The 25,634-nt window shown below is 44.8% G+C and overlaps 2 protein-coding genes and 1 long non-coding RNA gene across 5 annotated transcripts; 1 reads left to right on the top strand and 2 right to left on the bottom strand.

Moving 5' to 3' along the window:
* Window positions 1–220: 220 nt before the first annotated feature.
* Window positions 221–4,862, bottom strand: LOC140908640 (zinc finger and SCAN domain-containing protein 32-like). The gene is made up of 2 exons (XM_073336198.1): window positions 1,409–4,862; window positions 221–820 (listed from the first exon to the last, which is right to left on the bottom strand). The coding sequence occupies exons 1-2, from the start codon at window positions 1,950–1,952 to the stop codon at window positions 738–740; spliced, it is 627 nt and encodes a 208-aa protein (XP_073192299.1). The 5' UTR covers window positions 1,953–4,862; the 3' UTR covers window positions 221–737.
* Window positions 4,863–6,000: 1,138 nt separating this feature from the next.
* Window positions 6,001–16,093, bottom strand: CLN8 (CLN8 transmembrane ER and ERGIC protein). Of its 2 annotated transcripts, XM_073336197.2 has the most exons (4): window positions 15,711–16,093; window positions 13,562–13,650; window positions 10,427–11,080; window positions 6,001–8,656 (listed from the first exon to the last, which is right to left on the bottom strand). In XM_073336197.2, exons 3-4 carry the CDS (start codon window positions 10,967–10,969, stop codon window positions 8,333–8,335), a joined length of 867 nt encoding a protein of 288 aa, XP_073192298.1. In that variant the 5' UTR covers window positions 10,970–11,080; window positions 13,562–13,650; window positions 15,711–16,093; the 3' UTR covers window positions 6,001–8,332. The 2 variants fall into 2 exon arrangements, with proteins under 2 accessions (XP_073192298.1, XP_073192297.1); XM_073336196.2 differs by lacking the exon at window positions 13,562–13,650.
* LOC140908641 (uncharacterized) lies at window positions 15,852–24,367 on the top strand. Of its 2 annotated transcripts, none has more exons than XR_012157940.2 (3): window positions 15,852–16,907; window positions 20,243–20,328; window positions 22,984–24,367. It is a non-coding gene; the product is annotated as an uncharacterized LOC140908641 (long non-coding RNA). The 2 variants fall into 2 exon arrangements; XR_012157941.2 differs by having other exon boundaries at window positions 22,981–24,367.
* The last annotated feature ends 1,267 nt before the right edge of the window (window positions 24,368–25,634 follow it).

The following is a 25,634-nucleotide window of genomic DNA, read 5'->3' as shown; positions in this document are numbered from 1 at the left end:
GCATCAGAGAAGCTTTGAAAAGTTTCATGACTGGACAGGCTACGGTGTGAAAGTTCTGTTTGTTTCTCCTTGATGAAACCCCCCACCCCTTGGTTCACTCTACTTCCCTCTAAGCTAACCACCCTCCCCTCCTCCCTTCAATCACCGCTTGCAGAGGCAATAAAGTCATCGTTGCTTCACATTCATGCATTCTTTATTCCTTCATCACACAAATAGGGGGATGACTACCAAGGTAGCCCAGGAGGGGTGGTGGAGGAGGGAAGGAAAATGACACACAGCACTTTAAAAGTTTACAACTTTAAAATTTATTGAATGCCAGCCTTCTTTTTTTTGGGCAAGCCTCTGTGGAGGAGTGGCTGGTTGGCCGGAGGCCCCCCCACCGCGTTCTTGGGTGTCTGGGTGTGGAGGCTATGGAACTTGGGGAGGAGGGCGGTTGGTTACAGAGGGGCTGCAGTGGCAGTCTGTGCTCCAGCTGCCTTTGCTGCAGCTCAACCATACACTGGAGCATACTGGTTTGGTCCTGCAGCAGCCTCAGCATTGAATCCTGCCTCCTCTCATCACGCTGCTGCCACATTTGAGCTTCAGCCCTGTCTTCAGCCCGCCACTTACTCTCTTCAGCACGTCACCTCTCCTCCCGGTCATTTTGTGCTTTCCTGCACTCTGACATTATTTGCCTCCATGCATTCGTCTGTGCTCTGTCAGTGTGGGAGGACAGCATGAGCTCAGAGAACATTTCATCACGAGTGCGTTTTTTCTTTCTTTCTAATCTTCACTAGCCTCTGGGAAGGAGAAGATCCTGTGATCATTGAAACACATGCAGCTGGTGGAGAAAAAAAAAGGGACAGCGGTATTTAAAAAGACACATTTTATAAAACAGTGGCTACACTATTTCAGGGTAAACCTTGCTGTCAACATTACATACATAGCACATGTGCTTTTGTTACAAGGTCGCATTTTGCCTCCCCCCACTGCGTGGCTACCCCCTCAACCCTCCCCCCTCCCTGTGGCTAACAGCGGGGAACATTTCTGTTCAGCCACAAGCAAACAGCCCAGCAGGAACAGACACCTCTGAGTGTTCCCTGAAGAAAAGCACCCTATTTCAACCAGGTGACCATGAATGATATCTCACTCTCCTGAGGATAACACAGAGAGATAAAGAATGGATGTTGTTTGAACGCCAGCAAACATACACTGCAATGCTTTGTTGTACAATGATTCCCGAGTACGTGCTACTGGCCTGGAGTGGTAAAGTGTCCTACCATGGAGGATGCAATAAGGCTGCCCTCCCCAGAACCTTTTTGCAAAGGCTTTGGGAGTACAGCCTGGAAAGCCGCAAATGCCAGGGCAAATTAATCCTTTCACATGCTTGCTTTTAAATCATGTATAGTTTTTTAAAAGGTACACTCACCGGAGGTCCCTTCTCCGCCTGCCGGGTCCAGGAGGCAGCCTTGGGTGGGTTCGGGGGGTACTGGCTCCAGGTCCAGGGTGAGAAACAGTTCCTGGCTGTTGGGAAAACCGGTTTCCCCGCTTGCTTGCTGTGAGCTATCATCATCATCATCATCATCGTCCCCAAAACCTGCTTCTGTGTTGCCTCCATCTCCATTGAAGGAGTCAAACAACACGGCTAGGATAGTGGTGGCTGAACCCCCTAAAATGGCATGCAGCTCATCATAGAAGCGGCATGTTTGGGGCTCTGACCCGGAGTGGCCGTTCGCCTCTCTGGTTTTCTGGTAGGCTTGCCTTAGCTCCTTAAGTTTCACGCGGCACTGCTTTGGGTCCCTGTTCGGGCCTCTGTCCTTCATGCCCTGGGAGATTTTGACAAAGGTTTTGGCATTTCGAAAACTGGAACGGAGTTCTGATAGCACTGATTCCTCTCCCCATACAGTGCTCTGATCCCGTACCTCCCGTTCAGTCCATGCTGGAGATCTTTTGCGATTTTGGGACTCCATCATGGTCACCTGCAGCTTGCCACGGTGGACAAACAGGAAATGAGATTCAGAAGTTCGCGGTTCTTTTCCTGTCTACCAGGCCAGTGCATCTGAGTTGAGAGTGCTGTCCAGAGTGGTCACAATGGAGCACTTTGGGATAGCTCCCGGAGGCCAATACCATTGAATTGTGTCCACAGTACCCCAAATTCGACCCGGCAAGGCCGATTTAAGTGCTAATCCACTTGTCAGGGGTGGCGTAAGGAAATCAATTTTAAGAGCCCTTTAAGTCGAAAAAAAGGGCTTCATCGTGTGGACGGGTGCAGGTTTACATCGATTTAACACTGCTAAATTCGACTTAAGTCCTAGTGTAGACCAGGACAATCTGCCACATTAGGCACCACTGAGATCCTCAGAATGCTCGTTCAACTGCTACTTAACCTTGTAGGTGCCTGTGCTTCTACTGCTCAAGTCCCCAGCTGTCTACGTTTCTGCTAGTGAACATATGCACAGTAATCTCAGTTTAGGCAGATGGGTGCTTAGTTCATGCCTAAACCCCAGCGGGATCCTCAAAATAAGCATTCCCCCAGCTATCTCGCCTGTGGGGCCCAATTGAGTAGATGTGCTCTGAGTAAAGCTAACCCCACACAAAACAGCTAGAAGAGGAGATGGTTGTGGTGATGGTGCCCCTAATAATATTTAGGCCGGTGGTTAGAGCACTCACACAGTTTTCATTTGGCTGGTGGGGGTTTTTTGGGGGGTGGGGGCTGGGAGGGATTGGCATCAAGGCAATTCGTTTAAGCAACATTTTAAAAACAAGTTAATGTTATTTTTTAAAAGGCTGGGATAGTACATCTTTTAAACATTGAATTGTAATTTATTTCACTAGCCCTCTTCGGTTAAGATAAACCTGAAAATACTTATACATGTGTAAAGTTACTAACATGCAGGTACTCAAGTAGGGTCTAACTCAGACACAGACCACACGGCTGGGACACACAATACACAGACTCAAGGAGTAATGTCAAAGTGCTGCATTTTTAATCCCCTTTATAAAAGAAAAACATTCTGACCCTGCATTGATATTAATGATCTGTAATCATTAAATGGGCAGTTTTCACCTGTTTCTTTATAAACATTGTTAATATGAAGACCTTTATCCTTTAGTTATTCACAATTGCTGAACATGATGTTATCCTTATCAAATGTAACAAAACATTATAAATACACAAAATGATACATTTAGTATATACATTGCAAGCTTATTTAATCACTGCAGGTTATCAGTGGACAAAGTTGAATAGTCAAAAAGCAGATGTTTCATCAGTAAAACAGTGAATGGAAGAGTCACGCAAATTATAATAATTCCACAAAATACTTTTAATGATGCAAAGAAGCCAGAGTGCCATCTAAAAAAAAAAAAATGGTATATTGTACAATGAACCCAACTACATTCAGTATTTGAAAAGACAGTTTAAACGGACTTCTAAATCCATGTCAAGTGGGAGTCTCCCTGAGGGCAAGAGTAGAGAGTGTTATAGAAAAAGAGGGCACAGTATATAAATCCTCAATTACTATACAAGAAGAAAAATTTGCAGGACTTGGATACAGTTGGGAATGTAGAGGAGGACTTGAGAGTTTGGGCTGGAATCTATACAGCATGGATGTCTATGTGCTTAATGCATGATCATGGTAGGTTTGTAGTTAAAAACAAACACATTTATTTAACAAACGAAAACACAACACCAAGTCAATGCAAAGTACACAACCCAGAAGTGTGGAAATCAGAACAAGATACGTTGCTGGAGTGTTTTGGATCTGTTTGAAAAGGTATGGAGCATTGGCAAGAAGGCTGACAAAAAGTACTACTGTTGTAGCTGTGTTAGCCCCAGGATATTAGAGACACAAGGTGGTTGAGGTAATATCTGATGTTGGTCCAATAAAAGGTATTACCTCAAACACCTTGTTTCTCCAAGAAGCACTAAAATGATTAATCCTGTTCATGACAAAGGCAAAAGATAAAGTCTGGAGCACTGAACTGGGGAAGGGTGTACATTAACTGGCCAGCATTCAGGGTTATCCAAAAATTTTGCAAGTGATGGCAGCAACATACTACAGGCTTGATCCAACTCTTGCTGAAGTCAATGGGAGCTTTTCCATATGGGAGTGTGATGAGGTCCTCCTAAAGGAGTACACTAAGTTTTACATTAGCAAAACCTACAAATGAACTACAATTAGTCTGGGCCTACCGCAATAAAGTCTTAGCAGCATTTAGACAGGATTAATATCTCATCCTTCAGAACTAAAGAAACAAAGAAAATAGATGCTACTGGTCTAGGTCCAGAAGAAAGAGAGAGATATCTAGATGTATCTGCATAACAGCAATAAACCTGACCAAACTGCCTACAAGTGGCAGCATAGCTAGTGCAAATAGGTAATTTTGAACACTTAAGGTTACTTGTTGAGATTATAATTTTAGAGGGATTCATGTTATACCAATAAAATAAAAACCAGCAGGATCTTATTAAAGGGGAAAAGGCAAAATACCACATTTATTTTGAATACAGAAAGAATAATAGTAAGCAGTTAGTTATAGCTATAACATTCCATTCAATCTCATATTTATTCACACACACACACACACACATATAGGTTCTGCAAGGTTATTATCATAGTTACCAGCCTTAGACTTGCTCATGCCAAGCCACTGGCGAGGTGGCCTGGACATGAGGAGGGAGCAGGGCCTTGTCAGATGCTCATCTGATGCTCCTGGAAGTTGGTTTGCAGAATCAGACCCTAAAGTTCTCACTTTCTAGAGTCCATTTTTATAGGAATTTCTTCCTATGCCAGTCTATGGGAATTGCTTCATCATGCTTTTGCTGAATCAATCAGCAGATGGCACATTCCTGACGGCTCTGTGCTGCCAGATGTTATCTTGTTCTTTGGTTCTCCCATTCTTGAGGCTGTTGGGTGGACTCCAGTCTGCCCTCCGGGAGTCCTCTGCTTATTTCCACTTGACACCTTCTTCAGCCGATGGACACTGGATTCTTAGGCTGGCACCTCCCTGATCATCCAGTTATTATCCACACAAAGCATCCATCCACATACATTCTCTCTCTCTATTTTAATCACAATTGTTAACAAAGTGAGATGAATACAACAAAAGGGTGGGGAGTCTCTGGGTGCTGTTTCTGTTGTTACAGAGTATTGCTTTGAGTCTCTCTCTGTGTGAGTGGTTGTTGTTACAAAGAATTGCTTTGAGAACAGACTCTGTCTTAGAATGTACTAACACAATTAGCAGCTTGCAAGTTCCACACAGAGGGAGAGAAATAGTTCCAAAAACCAAGAGACCTCTTAATTAGTAATACCCTGGAATTTAAACTCTGGGGAATCAAACTCATTTGTGATTTTAATACAGAACTTCTTTAATATGATCCAACATTCAGACCAGAAGAACTTCCTTTATCCTTTCATTTAACAAGTTCTGAGCCTCCCTCCTTCTCCACTGCCCCTCTTCAAATAAAGCAAAATAAAGTATACTACACCCAAGAGATCTCAGTGCTCGAGGTACACTATCAAGGTGAAAGTCACATTAATAAAAATAATGCCCTAGCTACATTTTTCACAAGACCAAAGAACACTTCCTCCACCCAAATAAAAATTCAGTTTAGATACATAACTTCACTCTCTGGCTCTTTTGTGTTAGCAAACACGGGTAGGTTAACAAAATTATTCATAAAATACCACTGAGGTGCAGTATGCTTTAAGAAGTATAAAATATTACAAGGTTCCTGTCCTGAGCATCTTACACTGGCTCCAGGATTATGTTAAAATTTCCTCTTGACCTTTTCCTAAAAAAGAAATGCTATTAAAATTGTATATATATCCGTGTAATAAAAGCTATTCTGGTCATAACAGGTTTCATAAACTCAGTTTTACAAAACCTATTATTTCCCCAATTGTTTAAAAAAAAAAAAAAACCAAAAAAAAAAAAACCAAACTACACAGTTCCTTCGAGATCCAGCTGCCTAATCCCACTGGGGAACACCCTTCCAATATCCTTTTGAATCTCCAGCACTACGGCTAATCCCAGCCCCTCCAAGTGCTAAAACCAAGGCCACGCAAACTACTACAAAAATTACAAGTATATCCCAATCTCCTGTTTCACCCACTTCTGAGGCTATTTCTCTCCTGTCCTTAGGCCTCTACAAATTCTCCAGTCTCCTGGTTTCAAGAAATTCCCCAACCTCTTTGTCTTCTCATCTCCATGCCTTCTCCAGGTAGCATCTTGCTTCCAAGTGACCAGACTTGCTGAGCACCCAACACTGAAACCTCTGGCAGTGAGGTATGGCCTCTCTACACATTTGGGTCCCAGATTTTCTTTTCTGTTTATGAGGAATTGATTCATCCTCAACTCTTCTCAAGCATTTTGTGTGTGACTTTTCTGCTCCTGAAAAGTGCTTGATTGGATTCCCTAGGGCAGTCAGTTCTTTATCTGCAGGACAGGATCAATGTGTGCCATGCTGCCCAAACAACAAGACTTTACTCTGATCTGGAGGGGCCACACCTATGGATAACAGGGTAACTGATTTTCATGGCCTCTCTCATAAGACTGCCAAAAAGGTGGGGGTTTGGAGTACTGTCCACTGGGAACTGGACTGAGACCACAAAATATATTTCACATAGTTCATTAGACAGCCTTCAGATAATCACTCTGTTGCCATCAACTGGGGCTGGATTTGAACCCAGGATCTAGAGGTGAAAGGGTCTATATCTCAGGAACAGATCTTTGATGTGTTCCCTAATACATTTCTGCTTGGGCCCAACAGCATTCTGAGCATTCAGTATTTCCCCATTCCACCTGGTATGCGTCAGTGAAATGCTTCATTTTACACTACATACAATGTGCTAATTTATGCTTTTCCCTTATAATTAGGAAAACAGTGTATGTTACCCACTCGTCCACATACAACAAAATGGTTAGGAAAATGAGCCTTGACCTAAAATACTTCCATGTGTCTTATAGAAGCTAGTTACTTTGGGAAATAAATTTACAATTAAGCAGAGTTCTTGTCAGATTGTGGGATATGCCCCACGCACATTTTTGTTTTTGCCAGTTTTATATGTTAAAACTAATGCATCACTTCTGCCATTAGGTGCTACTCCTGCACAGAAGAGTCTATTAGTCACTTGTCTACAACCTCAACCAGTACTGGTCCAATCAAGCCTGTAACTGGGTACGATTACTTTAACCAGTTGTCCAAGGCTAGTTAGCCTTAAACCAACAATATTTTCTTTATGTCAGGGAAAGATTTAGGGTTATGCTAGATAGATGCTAGCAAAGTATTATCATCCTCAATGAGCCATTTTATTGTAAAGAAAATAAAGATCCTAAATAAAAAACCAAAGAAGATGCCAAAAGTATGTTGTAGGAGTGTTATCATACAGAGGAGTGTCCCTGAAGATTAAAGCTCTCTGTGTGGTCATAGAAGAGGTTCCAGAACAGGCAACAACCACATCCTTGATTTGGAGGAAACATCTGCACGAGTGAAAAAGATAGCTCAATTTCCCTCTAGTCAGCTGGCCAACCAACCAGGTTGCCAATCAGTGCCGACAGCTGGGATGATTTTGTGCAATGGACCCTCGTACACTAGAAATTGGTCTAACAAACAGCTCATTATGGACTCTTGTGGTACTTTGCATTTTCATAGATTTTTAAGGCCTAGGGACCAATATGATCATCCTCCTGCATAACCCAGGCCATGGAACCTCGCCCAGTGATTTCAGCTCTGCACCAAGCCCACATCTTCTGTTTGATCTACAGCATTCTCTGATATCTTTCAGAAAGATATCTAGTTTTGATTTAAAGGACTTCAAATGATGGAGAATTCATTATAGCATTTTATGGGCTAATGGTAAAAGCATGGGTCTGGGAGCCAGGTGTTCTGCATTCTAGTCCTACTTTTGCCACTGACTAGCAATTTAACTTTGGACAAGTTACTATCAATATCTCCCACGCATATTCAGTGGGATTAATGCTAATCTCCCTCAAAGAGGAGCTGTGAGGCTTAATTAGCTATTTGTAAAGCACTTGGAGATTCTAAAATGAACAATGGAAGCTTACTTTTCACTGCTAAATGACAGAGCACTGTCCAGCATGAGAAAAATGCTGGCCTAAATCCTGACTGAGTTAAAGATTTTGACTGTTATTTATATTATATATATAAATAAAGCAACAATTTTAAACACTTTTGATAAATGAGTATAGAATACGGATATCAATCTACCAACTGATCAATATGTTTATAAACATCTTGTAAGTAATTCTATTTTCATGCACTCAGCAGTAAACCTGCCCCATGTTCTTCTGGCCTTATTTTACTGTTACCATAATATCTGTTGCAGCACTATAGCCTCTTCTTTTCACCTGTTTCACCGTTTAATTTTCCAGAAGATCCATTTTTCACTGCTGTCTTTGAGAAGTTCCAGTCAACTGGCCTGAGGAGCTGCTGAGTCTTTTTGTATGTCCAGTATGGGTTAAGTACTATTGTAAGTGCACATAATCCAATGAAAAAGACAGAAAAATATGGAAGTCCCATATTTTCCACCACATCATTCCAATTGGAAACGCACACCCACCACATGTGATAAGTAAGGATCATGCGACAGTGAAAAAAGTGGATCATTACCCACTGGTTTGCCTTCCAAAAAAGGGTATTAGACCAGCCAATCTGGAAAAGACAACAAAGAGAAATGAGATTGCTGGTTCAAGATAAGGCAGTCAGTGTTTTCTATAAATAAGACACATTCAGCTTTCCTGTTGTGTTAGATGCAAACAGACATACACATATATTCTCAATCATTTTCCTCTGGAGTGATAAGAGGTGCTATATAAATGTGCAATCTTTTGCACACAAGAATTATAAACCATTTCATAAACTACGGGCATCTAAGCTCCCTCTAAGCTGTGTGGCAGACTATAAAGGGTCACCCAGGCACGCAGCCACAGGGGCCTGAAGAGGAGAGAGGTAGGGGATGGGCGGGGAGGGGAGCAAGTTGGGGTATACAGGGCTGCCGTGGGCCTCGGCCCCAGAGCTGCTGCCGGCAGAGAGAGGGCTTGGGGGAGTCCTCTAGCCCCAGTCCCAGGGCTGCGGCAGGTGTGGAGAGGGCTGGGGGAGGGGGAGTCCTCTGGCCCCAGCCCCGAGGTAGCCTGCACCACAAACTCCTCATCCCCAGCCCCACCCCCCCGAGCCTGCACCCCCCCACCCCAATTCTCTGCCCCAGTCCTGAGCCCCCTTCCACACCCCTCATCCCCGGCCCCCCTGGAGCCTGCACCCCCAGCGAGAGCCCTCACCCCCCTGCACACCAAGCCCAACCCTCTGCCCTAGCCCTGAGCCCCCCACTGCACCCCAAACCCCTCATCCCGGCCCACCCAAGAGCCTGCACCACCCACACCACACCCCAACCCTGAGCCCCCTCCCACACTCCAAACCCCTCGGCCCCACCCCTGCCACACATCACCTCCATATTTGTGCACATAACAAAATTCATTCCGTACATGGATATAAAAAAAATTAGAGGGAACATTGATGGGCATACAGCATCACTTACATGCACATGGTCTTCCTCCATAAACCATTTTGTAAAGTATCCGAACAAAGCACATGTCACAATATTGCAGTGGGGGCTAGTAGGGTCTGGGAATTTTGGCTAACACCACTTAGGCAAACGATGACTCTCTGCCTGCTCTAGCATCTATATGCACAAAAAGTACCTCCGCGTTTTTTTTAAGTTTTTATCAAAAGCACCTCAGAAGGGCTGAGGCGAGCTGCAGTTTTAAAGAATCCAAATATTTTAGAACTGAAGTTTAAACCACTAAGACGTACCCTTTGGAACTGATTAAGACTTGGGAAGCAGGGCTGTTTTCTTCTTTCCCTACAAGCATGGCAGATTTCTAGTCTATTCTCCCTTCCCCACATCCACAGGGGATATAGAACATACATAAACACTCATGTGTGAGCACACATCTTTATTCTCCAGCAGTAATTTAATGGCCTATATCATGATTGTTGGACCTGATGAGCCACTCTCACGTTACTATTTAGACGTAATAAAAAAACCTTCTAAAATTAGAATTTAATCATCTAATTTTTGGTCCTATGCACAAGATCCCAACAAGTGAGTCAGAAAACTATTTTTTTAAATCTCTTACATTTTGTTTCTTTGTTATGAAATAGGGAAAACAAAAAAAATGTTTGTTTTACACTAGTTAACTATTTTTAGGGTGTTTCTAATTAAGGATTCTCTTGGTCAATTCATTTCTAGTTTGGAAGAAAAAAAAAATAATCTACCTTGATCCCAGAACTCATCTCCAAATTTGGAGGCCATTATTTATTTGTTTCCAGATATATATGTTCATGGGGAGGGGAGTGAAGGGGCAACATTTTTAGAGGAAACTTCTACCACCAGTAATTAACACAAAATCATTAGCAAGTTCTTACCTTTAAAAGTACCCAGGAGAAGCAGGTTGAAGGAGTGCTCATCTCAAGTAGCAGTCCAATCAGGGGTAGATAGTGTCCAGATTTTATGTTTGTTATCAGCCCAAGAAAGCCACCAAGGGCTAGTAAATGATGAACTACCAAGAACCCATCAAACGTCTTGAAAACAATATTATTCAGATGAACACCTACATTTTCAAGCAAAAAGAAGCCAGAGGCTATTAAGCAATTAAACCAGCTCCACTTTTGCTGTGAATACACTTTGTCAGCTTGAAAAACTGGATCTACAAGCATGGCCCACAACCCAGCTACGCAACTCTGAACTCCAAACACGCCACGTGTGATAGTCATATTCCAGAAGACCTTCTCCTTTGCTGACAAAACACAGTAAGTGGCACTGATCCATGAGGACAGCCAGTGAGCTAGAAGAAATACTCCCAGGTAGATGAAAAAACCAGCTGCTAGTAATGTCAAACGAACTTCCCACAGAACATAGTCCCAGTCAAATATGGCTCTGGACATTGCACCATCATTTGCAAGATTCATTTCTTTCTTCTATACTTCGAAATATCAGGAGGGAGTCTGAAGCGCCTTACTCACACGTTGGTCTGTTTTAAGGCTGCTGAGCCTGTGCCATTACATACAGCAGGTACCCATCTGAAATTTAAAAAAGAAGAAGAAAGGAGACTTGGAAAGAATGGTTCTGTGTGTGCGCGCGCATGTATATAATATAAATAAATAAAACAGGCACAGCCATTCTTGAAAAAGTCATTTATGAAAGCTCACTAGTTTCACTACAGTAAAGAGTTTCTCCTTCCTGGTCTTTCTTCCCTTCCTGTTACTTCTACATACATAGAATAATTTTTTTATTTTTTTTTAAATCTTCAAGTCTTCTGTTGCCTTTCAAAATCATTCCTCAGGAAGACCTAGTAGCGTTAGCAAAACATCTCAACTGTCAATATTGTCACACTGTTAAAATAATTCAACAGTGTATCTGCCAGTTCCTTACAGGATCCTGTTATATGACCAATGTTTATTACTTCTAACAAGGTTCACAATTCAAGTGCAAAGAGCAACAACTACTATGGGCATATTAACAGACCTTTGAAACAAAGAAGAATGTACTTTTTGTCTGTTATAATGAGAAGCTTTTACAGTCTTTTTCTCTATTAAGTCCTATGTTGTGAAAAATAAATACAACTTTTCAAAGTTGTAAAATTAAAAAAAAAAAAAAAAAAAAAGACAGCCCTGCTTCATAGTTCTTTCTTCTGTGAGTTGTTTTAATTATGTATGTAGGATAAGAGGTGTGCATGTTGTTTTGTTTGCAATTTGGAATATCAGAGACCAAAAAGAACAAGGCACAATTTGACAACACCTTATGCTAGTAAATGAGACTATTTACATGAGCAAGGGGCTTGCAGATTATCTGGTGAACAGAACTGTACAGTCAATTTCTGAACAGAATTAGACCACTTTCCAAAAGGTCATTTATTCCTGAAGCTAGCTAACAGGATACAACATAGAGAAACAACCTCTCTATTTCAGAGTTACAGCCGTGTTAGTCTGTATTCGCAAAAAGAAAAGGAGTACTTGTGGCACCTTAGAGACTAACCAATTTATTTGAGCATGAGCTTTCGTGAGCTACAGCTCACTTAGAATCATAGAATCATAGAATATCAGGGTTGGAAGGGACCCCAGAAGGTCATCTAGTCCAACCCCCTGCTCAAAGCAGGACCAATTCCCAGTTAAATCATCCCAGCCAGGGCTTTGTCAAGCCTGACCTTAAAAACCTCTAAGGAAGGAGATTCTACCACCTCCCTAGGTAACGCATTCCAGTGTTTCACCACCCTCTTAGTGAAAAAGTTTTTCCTAATATCCAATCTAAACCTCCCCCACTGCAACTTGAGACCATTACTCCTCGTTCTGTCATCTGCTACCATTGAGAACAGTCTAGAGCCATCCTCTTTGGAACCCCCTTTCAGGTAGTTGAAAGCAGCTATCAAATCCCCCCTCATTCTTCTCTTCTGCAGGCTAAACAATCCCAGCTCCCTCAGCCTCTCCTCATAACTCATGTGTTCCAGTCCCCTAATCATTTTTGTTGCCCTTCGCTGGACTCTCTCCAATTTATCCACATCCTTCTTGAAGTGTGGGGCCCAAAACTGGACACAGTACTCCAGATGAGGCCTCACCAATGTCGAATAGAGGGGAACGATCACGTCCCTCGATCTGCTCGCTATGCCCCTACTTATACATCCCAAAATGCCATTGGCCTTCTTGGCAACAAGGGCACACTGCTGACTCATATCCAGCTTCTCGTCCACTGTCACCCCTAGGTCCTTTTCTGCAGAACTGCTGCCTAGCCATTCGGTCCCTAGTCTGTAGCTGTGCATTGGGTTCTTCCGTCCTAAGTGCAGGACCCTGCACTTATCCTTATTGAACCTCATCAGATTCCTTTTGGCCCAATCTTCCAATTGGTCTAGGTCCTTCTGTATCCTATCCCTCCCCTCCAGCGTATCTACCACTCCTCCCAGTTTAGTATCATCCGCAAATTTGCTGAGAGTGCAATCCACACCATCCTCCAGATCATTTATGAAGATATTGAATAAAACCGGCCCCAGGACCGACACTTCATCGGATGCATACCGTGGAAACTGCAGAAGACATTATATACACACAGAGACCATGAAACAATACCTCCTCCCACCCCACTGTCCTGCTGGTAATAGCTTATCTAAAGTGATCATCAAGTTGGGCCATTTCCAGCACAAATCCAGGTTTTCTCACCCTCCGCCCCCCCCTCCCAAACTCACTCTCCTGCTGGTAATAGCCCATCCAAAGTGACCACTCTCTTCACAATGTGTATGATAATCAAGGTGGGCCATTTCCTGCACAAATCCAGGTTCTCTCACTCCCTCACCCCCCTCCAAAAACCACACACACAAACTCACTCTCCTGCTGATAATAGCTTATCCAAAGTGACCACTCTCCCTACAATGTGCATGATAATCACAGTAATATCATTATTAACTATATAGTCCAGAATTTTCAAACTTGGGGGTATAAAGTTACATTAAAACGTCCTCAACATGATGTGGTTTAAAGATGCTGAACTTTTTTGTTTAAAAATATCATAATCACCAGTTCATTTTGCTGATGCATCAGAGTGGAGTCAGCAGTGCACCACCGCTGGACACAGCACATCCTGTCAAATATGGCCATGGGAAGAACTGCCAAAAGAATATCTAATTTAACACAGTTTGGGGGGATGCAGAAGGGGAAGCCATATGGATCGTTAATAACAAATAAAAAGATTCTGTGAAAATGCTCTCCCTCCCTGTTCCCCAATATAATAAATCACAGAAAAGGGGGACAATATCCTCATAGCTACAGAACAAAGGAATGTTGCTTATCATCATTTACACCAGAGCAATCCCACTGCTTTGCATCTTGGACGAGTGGGAGTTAGTGATCCTCATTTGATACAATATTACACTCTCTCTGAAAGCAAGTAGAGAATCAGGTCCGTTAATGTAAGTGTAAGGGGACTGTTGCCCCCTTACTAACATTCAGTGGTGGTGTTTTGGTTGGCTAGCTCCCAGTAGTAAAAGGGGAAGGGTCTATGGGAAACCAGGACCCTGAGACTGACAGTCTCCAGGAACAATGGGGAGAGGCCAATGCTCCAGGTCAGCCTGAATGACAGGGCGAGCAGGCAGGCTAATCAGAGAGTCAGGAGGACAGGGAGGTCCCGTCCGTCCCTGTGAGCTGGAATTGCCTGGGTCAGACAGAGTGGGGCCGAGCTAAGGAGAAAGCAGGGGCCCAAGCTGAGCTGGGGAGCAGAGCTGTGCCAGATCCAGAGGGACCAGAAAAGCAGCCCAGAGAGAGCAGACGCTGTCCTGGGAGCAGAGCTGCAGCCCCAAAGCTAGAGGCAAAGCCCAGAGAAAGCAGACGTGCCCTGGGAGCAGAGCCGCAGCAACCAGAGCCAGAGGGGCCAGAAAAGCAGCCCATGAAGCAGGTCAGTGCTGGGAGCAGAGTCACAGAAGCAGCCTGCAGAGCAGACCTGTCCTGGGAGCAGAGCTGCAGCAACCAGAGCCAGAGGGACCAGAAAAGCAGCCCAGGGAACTGGACGCAGAGCAGCAGCGCTGAGACAGAGTGGTGGAGCTGGGCCTGGAGCAGTCCGGAGCTGGGTGTAGTGAGCAGCTGGGGAAAGCGAGGGGGACCCTGGGCAGCGGGCCCAGCACAGGGAGACGCCTCAGCCAAGAGGCTCTGTAGGCCAGGCTTGGATCGTAACCCCGACAGGGTGGGGGCGACACTGGGAAGAAGGGTCCTACCACTTAGAGCCTGAGAGCATGTGGCCACCACCAGAACAAGCATCCAACCCACGGCATCCCCGCAGCACAGCCAGGACCTGAGAAGAATGCCTGGGACTTCAGACTGTGAACTGTCCTGACATTCCAGAGACACTGTTTGTGACGTTCCCTGCCAGAGAACAGCTTGATGTGTTTCCTTTAACCTATCCCATTTTTCCTTATTCTTTTTAAAATTAACTGTTGATTAAATAACTTGCATTTGCTTTAACTTGTATATAATGGTCAGTGGGTCAGAGAAGTGCCCAGTGCAGAGAGAGTACCCCGGAGTGGGGACACCCTAGTCCCTATCCTAGGTGACCACAGCAGGGTTGGGAGTCAAGCCCCCAGGAATCCTGGGCCCAGCCTTGTTGGGGTTACGAGGACTCTGCCAGACAGGAGAGTGGAAGGGGAGTCCTCAAGGGCAGGGAGGCCACTGGGTAAAGGAAGTGGGAGCGAGGACTCAGATCTTTTCACTAGCCCACTTCACTGGGGCAGTGCAAAAGCCAGGGAAGTTCCCCACAATAGCGGGACTATTCCCCCGGCTTACATAAGCATAGATACATCGGTGTGAAGACAAAGCCCCAAAAACATTTCCTCTCTAAACTCCCCACAAAAAAACAAAAAACACACTCACCCCACCCCACCTACATTCAGAACTCCCCTGACTTCACGCAATGCCACCATACTTCCAAGATAGAGGCTTTCCCGAGCATTTAACCGAAGCCAGCGGTTACCAGCGCTGTCTAATCCCCATTTCCCCCTCAGAAGAGGAAACAATGCAACACACAGAAAGCATTTGCGAATGAATCAGTTCAGGAGGGGGAAACAACAACGAAATACCCACGTGCGGGTTCGCCGAGGCCCACCCTTAACATTCAGCAAAGCGAGCGCGATAGTTAATAAACCCCTTCTCCACCCGACACCTTTTGCTCGCTACTTACTGGCTGGTCTGCTTCAGCAGCACGCAGGCCTCCTGCTGGCTGCGAGCTTTCTCCCCGCGGCCTCTGTGCTTTCCTGTCATGCGCTCAACACACAGCGATCAGCCGACTGCATAACAGTGCAGTCCGGGCGGCGGCGGCGGCGGCGGCGGCTGCTTCTACCTTCGCCGAGGCAGCTGGCAAGGAAGTGAAGCAGCCTTGAGTCCCCGCTGCTGCGAAGGGACGCACCCGCACCACGGGATAATGTGCAGCTGCCCCGGTCCCACCCTTTGCGCCTGGCTGACGTAAACCATCGCTCCCGCCCCGGCGGGGGCGGGGAGCGCCAGGGCGGGGTGTTTGGTGCGCTCCCCTCGCCTTGGAGCGCAATTCCGCAGCGCGGCGGGGGGGTCAGGCCAGGCCAGGCCAGGCCAGGCTCTGCCAAGTTTCGGGTCGCACTGAGGGAAAGGGCGATCGCGCCCCGCCCAGCACGGAGTCCTGACAAAACACTGCACGGTGGAGTGTGTTGTCATGGGCAGCCGCAGCCAGAACCACTGAGCTGTGGAGACACGTGGGAGCTGGACCCGTGGGACAGACCCCTCCAAGAGCCCGCTGTGGGGCAGGACGTGTGTGCGTGACCCGCACAGAAATCGTGTGTCGGCTGTCTCGTATGTGCCCGCCCTGTGGGATGTTGTTATACCGTGCCCTGTTATTTTATCAGGGCTGCCACGTTTTGTGCAACCTGGTGTGGGGCATTTCTCGGGGAGAACAGTCGAGTGATTTCCCTCGCGGGGGCGGTAGGAGCCAGGGGTGTCCAGGGAAATCGGTGGGGATTAGGGTTGTGGAGGGAATCGGGGAAGGACAAGAAGTAAGATGCTTGGGGTTTGTTGAGTGGGGAAGGGAGGAAGAGAATAAATTAACCGGCGTGGGGAAGAGCCTGGACCAGCTGGTGTCCGGAGACAGGAGGTTGGGAAGCTTTGGGATCCTCGCCCCTGCCTAATGCGGGGAATGTTTGGAACAGCCTCCCCCCAGCTTGCACTTCTTCCAGTTATCTAGCCCCCTCCCCAGCTCCTTTCCCTGTCTGCCCATCCCCCAGCTTTTCTTCTCCGGGAGTTCGCGTCTCGCTGTTGCCTGGGGCGCCACCATCTGATGTTTGCTGCTGACAGCGGCTCACACGGGCTGAGCACCAGCGTGGGGAGCAGGGCAAGCCCTGCTTAGTGACGTGTAAGTTTGCTTTGCAGTTCTGCCCTAGCCCAATGCTGCAGCCTTTGGGTTCCTGCTTTTTTTGTGTGTTCGTTTATTTAATTCTCAAAATTTCTACCATATTAGGTTTTATTTATTTATTTAAATGTGGGGCTTAAGCAACCTGGCATTGGCCCTCAAGACAAGGTGTTATACCAATAAAATAAAAACCAGCAGGATCTTATTAAAGAGGAAAAGGCAAAATACCACATTTATTGTGAATACAGAAAGAATCATGGTAAGCAGTTAGTTATAGCTATAACATTCCATTCAATGTCATATTTATTCACACATTCATTCATACAAACACACACATACACAGTTTCTGCAAGGTTGTTATCATAGTTACCAGCCTTAGAGTTGCTCATGCCAAGCCACTGGCCAGGTGGCCTGGACATGAGGAGGGAGCAGGGCTTTTCCAGATGCTCATCTGATGCTCCTGGAAGTTGGTTTGCAGAATCAGACCCCCCAAAGTTCTCACTTTCTAGAGTCCATTTTTATAGGAATTTCTTCCTATAAAAGCCAGTCTATAGGAATTGCTTTCATCATGCTGTTGCTGAATCAATCAGCAGATAGCACATTCCTGACTGCTCCGTGCTGCTAGATGAAAAGGAGTACTTGTGGCACCTTAGAGACTAACAAATTTATTTGAGCATAAGCTTTCCTGAGCTACAGCTCACTTCATCGGTGAAAATCCGATGAAGTGAGCTATAGCTCACGAAAGCTCATGAAAGCTTATGCTCAAATAAATTGGTTAGTCTCTAAGGTGCCACAAGTACTCCTTTTCTTTTTGCGAATACAGACTAACAGGGCTGTTACTCTGAAACCTGTCATTGTGCTGCTAGATGTTATCTTGTTCTTTGGTTCTCCCATTCTTGAGGCTGTTGGGTGGATTTCAGTCTGCCCTCCGGGAGTCCTCTGCTTATTTCCACTTGACGCCTTCTTCAGCCGATGGACACTGGATTCTTAGGCTGGCACCTCCCTGATCATTCAGTTATTATCCACACCAAGCATCCATCCACATACATCCTCTATCTCTATTTTAATCACAATTGTTAACAAAGCAAGATGAATACAACAAAAGGGCGGGGAGTCTCCAGGTGCTGTTTCTATTGTTACAAAGTATTGCTTTGAGTCTCTTTCTGTGTGAGTAGTTGTTGTTACAAAGAATTGCTTTGAGAACAGACTCTGTCTTAAAATGACAGGTTTCAGAGTAACAGCCGTGTTAGTCTGTATTCGCAAAAAGAAAAGGAGTACTTGTGGCACCTTAGAGACTAACCAGTTTATTTGAGCATGAGCTTTTGTGAGCTACAGCTCACTTCATCGGATGCATACCGTGGAAACTGCGGCAGACTTTATATACACACAGAGAATATGAAACAATACCTCCTCCCACCCCACTGTCCTGCTGGTAATAGCTTATCTAAAGTGATCATCAGGTTGGGCCATTTCCAGCACAAATCCAGGTTTTCTCACCCTCCACCCCCCCACACAAATTCACTCTCCTGCTGGTGATAGCCCATCCAAAGTGACAACTCTTTACACAATGTGCATGATAATCAAGTTGGGCCATTTTCCTGCACAAATCCAGGTTCTCTCACCCCCTCACTCCCCTCCCAAAAACCACACACACAAACTCACTATCCTGCTGGTAATAGCTCATCCAAAGTGACCACTCTCCCTACCTGATGATCACTTTAGATAAGCTATTACCAGCAGGACTGTGGGGTGGGAGGAGGTATTGTTTCATATTCTCTGTGTGTATATAAAGTCTGCTGCAGTTTCCACGGTATGCATCCGATGAAGTGAGCTGTAGCTCACGAAAGCTCATGCTCAAATAAATTGGTTAGTCTCTAAGGTGCCACAAGTACTCCTTTTCTTTTTGTCTTAAAATGTACTAACATAATTAGCAGCTTGCAAGTTTCACACATAGACGGAGAGAAACAGTACCAAAAACCAAGAGACCTCTTAATCCAGTAAAACCCCTGGAATTTAAACTATGGGGAATCAAACTCATTTGTGTTTTTAATACAGAACTTCTTTAATATGATCCAACAAAGGCATTTAATTAGGAACACCCTAATACAGCAGTATAAAGTACATTTAATCCCAATAGATTTAGTCATTTAAATATCTGCAACACAGTTGGTATCTCACTGGCATCTATTCTCTTCCTTTCACACTGACTGCAAACTGGCTCCCAGTTCAGCCAATTTTTCTCTGCCCCTGACAGTTCAGCATTTGTCCCTGCACTGTGTGCTCCAGAGCTTTTCCAAGTCTAGGTTGAAATGTCTCAAGAAATGAGGATAACATTCTCGTTTTATTCAGTTAATAGTTACTGAAATAATTCAGCTGGTACACTTTGTAATTTGTAATTCACCTGTTAGTTTCTTCCCAGTACTTACCCTTGTTGGCAAAGCACCTTAAGGATTAATGGATAAAAAGCTCTGTGTAAGACCTAGGTATTAATTATTCTGCAGTACCATAGTAGACAAGAGAAGTACGTTCAAAGAATTACACTGCTGCCTGTTTTTTACCCCCTGCCTATGTTTCTTCCTTTCTTGTGCTTTCTTGCTCTTTGCAAAATTCCTCTCCTAACTCAGAAACACATTAGAGTGACTGGAATTCAGTAGCTTTCATTTATATCAGTGCACATCACATACCTTATTACTATAATAGATTAAAGAAAAACAGTATGGATTTATTATGGCACACCTGTAATTTTTAGTACACCTTTCAGTTAAAAACAATGCAGAAGGTAGACTTGTTCACAGTGTATTTACTCTATAATTTGCAAGGTGTGTTTTTAAAGCCTAGCATCCAACAAATACAATTTCTAAATAGTCATGTACAGCTAACATTTCCAGAAATACCTATGAAACAAGGAGTACTAAGACAAGGGAAAATAATTTAAACTTATGGGCCAAATTCATCTCTGGTGTATCTGTACTGGCTTCAATACAATCACACCAGGGAAGGATTTGGCCTAATTTTTGTAAACAGGTTGTATTATTTTTAAAATCTTAATTTCCTAGCTAGAGATTTTGAAAAATTAAGTTAAATATGCATGTTAAATCAAAGATATGGGTCTTTTCTTTCTGAGTTAGTGTTGGTTTGTAGTCTACAGCAAATATTAAAATGGCCAGTAACATATTAAAGCGCAGTATTTTAAGGATGTTTTGTTACAATCATAAATCTAAATGCTGCAATAGTCACATAAAGTGTTAATGATACATTCACATAGGAAGATAGTCAAAAATTGTAACTTACAGTTCACCCAAGGTTTCTCCCTTATTTTTTATCCTCCTCCTTTACAGAGCCTGCTGCTCAACTTTAACTTCTTTTTGCTGCTTCCCGAGAAGAGCAGAAACAAACAATTAGAGATGTGAAACTATCAAATCAGGTGATCAAAAGTCACATTCTATAGTTATAAAACTCTATCCCTTTAGTGCAAAAGGCCAAAGCAATATATAGAAATAGAAACAACCTCTGATTTTATAGTTAAAATTAGCTGATTGTAATTAATTGCTTTGTCTCAGTTTCATGTTTTGAGTGTCAACTCTTAATGAGCAACAAAACTGAACTACCACTCCAGTTTTAATCATACAGTAGGGAAGGATGTCAGTGGACAAACTGTGCATAATCTGTTAGTCTTTAAAGTGCCACCGGACTCCTTGTTGTTTTTGTCAGTGCACAAGATGATCTGATGCTTACAACATGGAGATCAAGGGCCTAATTCACCACTGCAATGCACCTTGGGTGCTCATTTACACTTCATTATGAATTATTATTTGTATTATGGTAGTGCCTATGGACCAATGAAAAATGTGCCCCAGTGTGCTAGGTGCTGTACAAGAAGAATAGTAGACAGTCCTTGGCCTGAAGAACTTAGAATTTAAATAGACAAGAGAGACAAAGGGTGGATGATTGGGATATAGGAATAATAGTCCTGCTCCTGGACTAGGGGTTAAAATCAGCCCAATAGAAGAATTCAGTATCATCTTAAAGTTGTATCAAGGAAACATAGGAAGGTTAGGGAATTGCTTCATTCACTCTCTCCCCTCCCAAAAGCACTGACAAGTCAATTAACAAACACAACTTTGGATCTAATTTCACTATTTTTAATTTTGTTCCAAACCAGTACAAAACATGGTAAGTGAGCAATAAATCCAAGAATTGTGTTTTAAGTTTAGCAAGAATCTAGAGTTCCCACCATCAGCATAACATAAGCAATAGAAATGGATCTGAATTCTTGGAATTGACAGGGCTTTGTCAGGAAAATTAAAGAAGACAGCAACAAGCAGAAACAATTGAGAAAGAGGTAGACAGAAATGAATATTATTAACATGAACACCCCATCTGACAGTAACAAGAAATAACTAGAAAGAGGCCTAAGTTAAAAGAAAAGGAGTACTTGTGGCACCTTAGAGACTAACCAATTTATTTGAGCATAAGCTTTCGTGAACTACAGCTCACTTCATCGGATGCATAAAGTAGAAAGTACAGTGGGGAGATTTATGTACACACAGACCATGAAAAAATACACATTATAAGGAGAGTGATCACTTAAGATGAGCTATTACCAGCAGGAGAGTGGGGTGGGGGGAGAGAAAACCTTTTGAAGTGATAATCAAGGTGGGCTATTTCCAGCACATTTCCAGGAGTTAACAAGAACTTCTGAGGAACAGTGGGGGCAAAGGGGGGAGGAATAAACAAGGGGAAATAGTTTTACTTAGTATAATGACTCACGGGCGGGGGGGGGGAGAAATAAACAAGGGAAAATAGTTTTACTTAGTATAATGATTCACATTGAGTCATTATACTAAGTAAAACTATTTCCCCTCGTTTATTCCTCCCCCCCCCCCTGCCCGTGAGTCATTATACTAAGTAAAGCTATTTCCCCTTGTTTATTCCTCCCTCCCCCCACCCGCCCCACCTGTTCCTCAGAAGTTCTTGTTAACTCCTGGAAATGGCACACCTTGACTATCACTTCAAAAGGTTTTCTCTCCCCCCACCCCATTCTCCTGCTGGTAATAGCTCATCTTAAGTGATCACTCTCCTTACAATGTGTATTTTTTCATGGTCTGTGTGTATATAAATCTCCTCACTGTATTTTCTGGACTAACACGACTGCTACTCTAAATACAGACTAACACCACTGCTACTCTGAAACAGGCCTAAGTTAGAAGTTCTAAAGAAAAGTTGCCATGAGCTTGTGATGCTCCCCAGAACGACCCAGATTTCTGAGGCATCTAGTCACTACTTGCCCTTAGTGTGAAACAGTCTTGTCTTTGCCTGCTGTGGTTCTGCTCCCTAAACCCAACAGCCTCTGGACCGCCCTCACTCCCCCCAACATTGCCTTCCAGTGTTCGCAGACCTAGCCCTCTCTGTGCAGGCTAGTGCTGAGTACACACCAACCCCCTCAGAGTGCTCCCTGCAGTATCCAGCCCCTGTGTCTAGACCAGGGATCGGTAAGCCCCCTGGCAGGCCGGGCCAGTTTGTTTACCTGCTGTATCCGCAGGTTCAGCCGATCGCAGCTCCCACTGGCCGCAGTTTGCCGTTCCAGGCCAATGGGGGCTGTGAGAAGCTGCAGCCAGCACATCCTATGGCCTGCCCTGCTTCCTGCAGCCCCCATTGGCCCAGAACAGCAAACCAGAGCCAGTGGGAGCTGCAATCAGCTGAACCTGCGGATGCGGCAGGTAAACAAATCGGCCTGGCCCACCCCGCCAGGGGGCTTGCTCTGGCGGGCTGCGTGCTGAAGATTGCCGATCCCTGATATAGACTCTGACAGTTATTACCAGGTAAGCCATTTCCAAAAAGAGAGAGAGTACACACAGCTTGAGTGGTACAGCTCAGGATCAGGTCCTTTATAACATTACAGCACTGAAATATATTTACAGCGAAAACAATCTTAAGTTTATCAACAGATTAAGACTTCAGACACACTGAGAAAGGAAAATGAGTGGAAACAGATCTGGTTACACATATAAAACAAAACATAAAATACAATCCTAAGTCGATACTTATTAATGGTTATCTTTCCTATTTTATCAAGTAGATATTCTCCCAAAGATCAGGGCCGGCTCCAGCTTTTTTGCCGCCCCAAGCGGTGAAGGAAAAAACAAAAAAACCAAGCCTGGTTGAGCTGCCGCCGAAGAGGAAGAGAGAGACTGCAGGGCCTGCCGCCGAATTGCCGCCAAAGACCTGGACGTGCCGCCCCGATGACGGAAGGAGTGCTGCCCCTTTCTATTGGCCGCCCCAGGCACCTGCTTCCTTCGCTAGTGCCTGGAACCGGCCCTGCCAAGGATTCAGTCTTTGACGGAACTGCTGGTTTTCAGACAAAACCAGGATCCAAATTTTCATGAATATCCCTACACTCTTCCAGTGGTTTCCTCAGTACATGGATTCCAAGATGGCTTTTTGCTTGTCCTTATGCAGTACTGAAGTGTAGTACTTGATAGTATTTAAGTAAGCCAATATAAGCAATACAAGGAAGAAGTTTATAAGGGAGGGGTATACAGCTTCCAAAAAGAACATTGGATCTAATTCTTAGCCTGTACGCTGTATCCAAAAAACAAACATTAAAAATGTGGTGTGATGTTATTGACATAAACTGTGACTATATAGATCGCTGTTGCAACCAAGGTCCTATAGTTGCATCAAATCTTGTACAAAGGAGGTCAAATAAGGTGTCTATGAAAAGGTTGTAATTTGCTGGTTATGATTATGCTGTCTGTATGTGTGTATCATTTTTGTATTTGAAGTTATGAATATTGGCTATGTACTTGTATCTCAATGTGTTTGATTCTAAGTAGCATCAGTGAAGCATTTGGTCAGCTTCTTGAGAAAGGACTATTCTGAGTAAGTGCCCAGTCAAGAAACATTTGAATGACAATGGACCTTGGGAGACTCCAATCCACATCTGAGGAGCCTTCCTGAGACCGTTCAAGGTAGCATGTGAGCAATGGCTGCTGCCTGCAAACTGAGTCATGCTTGGACATGTGACTTGCCCATGTGACTCCATACTCCATCTTGCTGCTGTGATTTTCCACAGTAAGAACAAAGGGGTCCTTCCACATGGCAGAGGATATAAAAGGCCCTGGAAACCCCTCCATTTTGTCTTCAGTCCTGCTTCTGAGCTCTGGATGAACTATGCTTGAAACTAAAGCTCTGAACAAAGGATTGAACAACCCATCCAAACTGGGATGTTTGTACTCCAGAGACTTGATTGGTTTAAATCAGCAGTAATCCCATCAAGCCTGAAGCAAGCCTGAACTAAGAACTTTGCAATTGTTGTATGTATTTGATTCCATTTAACCAATTCTAACTCTCTTCTATATTTATTTCTTTTTATGAATCAACCTTTAGATTTTAGATTCTAAAGGATTGGCAATGGCGTGATTTGTGGGTAAGATCTAACTGGTATATTGATCTGGGTCTGGGGCTTGGTCCTTTGAGATCAGGAGAACCTCTTTTTATTTTACAGGGGTATTGGTTTTCATAACCATTCATCCCCATAAGGAGCAGTGCTGGTGGTGGTACTGGGAAACTGGAGTGTCTAAGGGAATTGCTTGTATGACTTCTGGTTAGCCAGTGGGGTAAAACTGCAGTCCTCTCCATTTGGCTGGTTTGGTGTGCCTTATTAGTAAAGGACCCCTGACCTTGGGCTGTAACTGCCCTGCTCTAAGCAATTTGTCCTGAATTGATACTCTCAGTAGTGTCACACCAAAGGCCGCTTTATTACATGCAGCTAACATAAATTAGGAGAAATCTTAAAGGAAAAAAAACTCTAACAGGTGAGAGAATTTGGGCTTGTGAAGTGGGATTTCTCCTCCTCTCTAGAGACTGAAACCAAGCAACATGGACTGAGGATGCTTTGCATATGCCCAAAACGGAATTATCCTTGGACATGCAGCAGAGACTGCCTGTAGGGAGCCAGGGTGGCTTCCCTCTGAACCAGAGGGTAAAGAGCCACCCTCTCAACCTGAGTGGGCAGGGCCAGACCAAGTTTATGCCAATCCCCGGAAGGGGAGGGATGGGACAGGAAGTACAAAGGGCAGGGCCCTTTGCCCAGTGGGGAGCGCACCAGGGAGGGAGACAGAGACAGGCTGCTGGCTGCTCCCTTGCGATCCTGCTGCCGACCCAGGGGAGGCCCTGGGCCAGGAGGAACCTGACCGGGAAGAAGGCCTGTGGCCAGCCACTGTGTACCTGGAGGGCCTGGAGGGGCCCGGCTGTAACCCAGGCCAGCGTGAGTCCGACACAGAGGGGGAGCTGGATCTGCCAGTGGCAGAATACCCGGACAAGCTGGAGGGATCGGAGAGACCCGCTGGAGAGACCGGGTAGGAAGTAGCCTAGGGGCAGAACTGCACCGTGGGGTGGGTGTGTTTGGTCAGTGGGCACAGATGGCCCCCCGCTGACCGAGCAGCAGGACCTTCGCCTTCTGCCACTGTCAGGGCCCTGGGCTGGGACGCAGTGGAGTTGAGTGGGCCTGCGTTCCCCTACCCCGGCCAACCTGCCTTGTGTAGCAGAACCATGCACGACAAACCCGTGCCAGCACTCCCCTGCCTGAGGGGTGCGCTGCAGACTCGTGCCGGCGCTCCCCTGCCTGAGGGGTGCGCTGCAGACTCGTGCCGGCGCTCCCCTGCCTGAGGGGCGCGCTGCAGACTTCGGCCAGCACACCTTTCCTGCTAATTCCCCAGTGCCCGAAAG

Source organism: Lepidochelys kempii, chromosome 3, assembly GCF_965140285.1.
Source record: "Lepidochelys kempii isolate rLepKem1 chromosome 3, rLepKem1.hap1, whole genome shotgun sequence".
Taxonomy (NCBI): domain Eukaryota; kingdom Metazoa; phylum Chordata; order Testudines; family Cheloniidae; genus Lepidochelys; species Lepidochelys kempii.
Note: the sequence above shows the minus strand (reverse complement) of the source record. Positions and strands in the feature narration are given on the sequence as shown.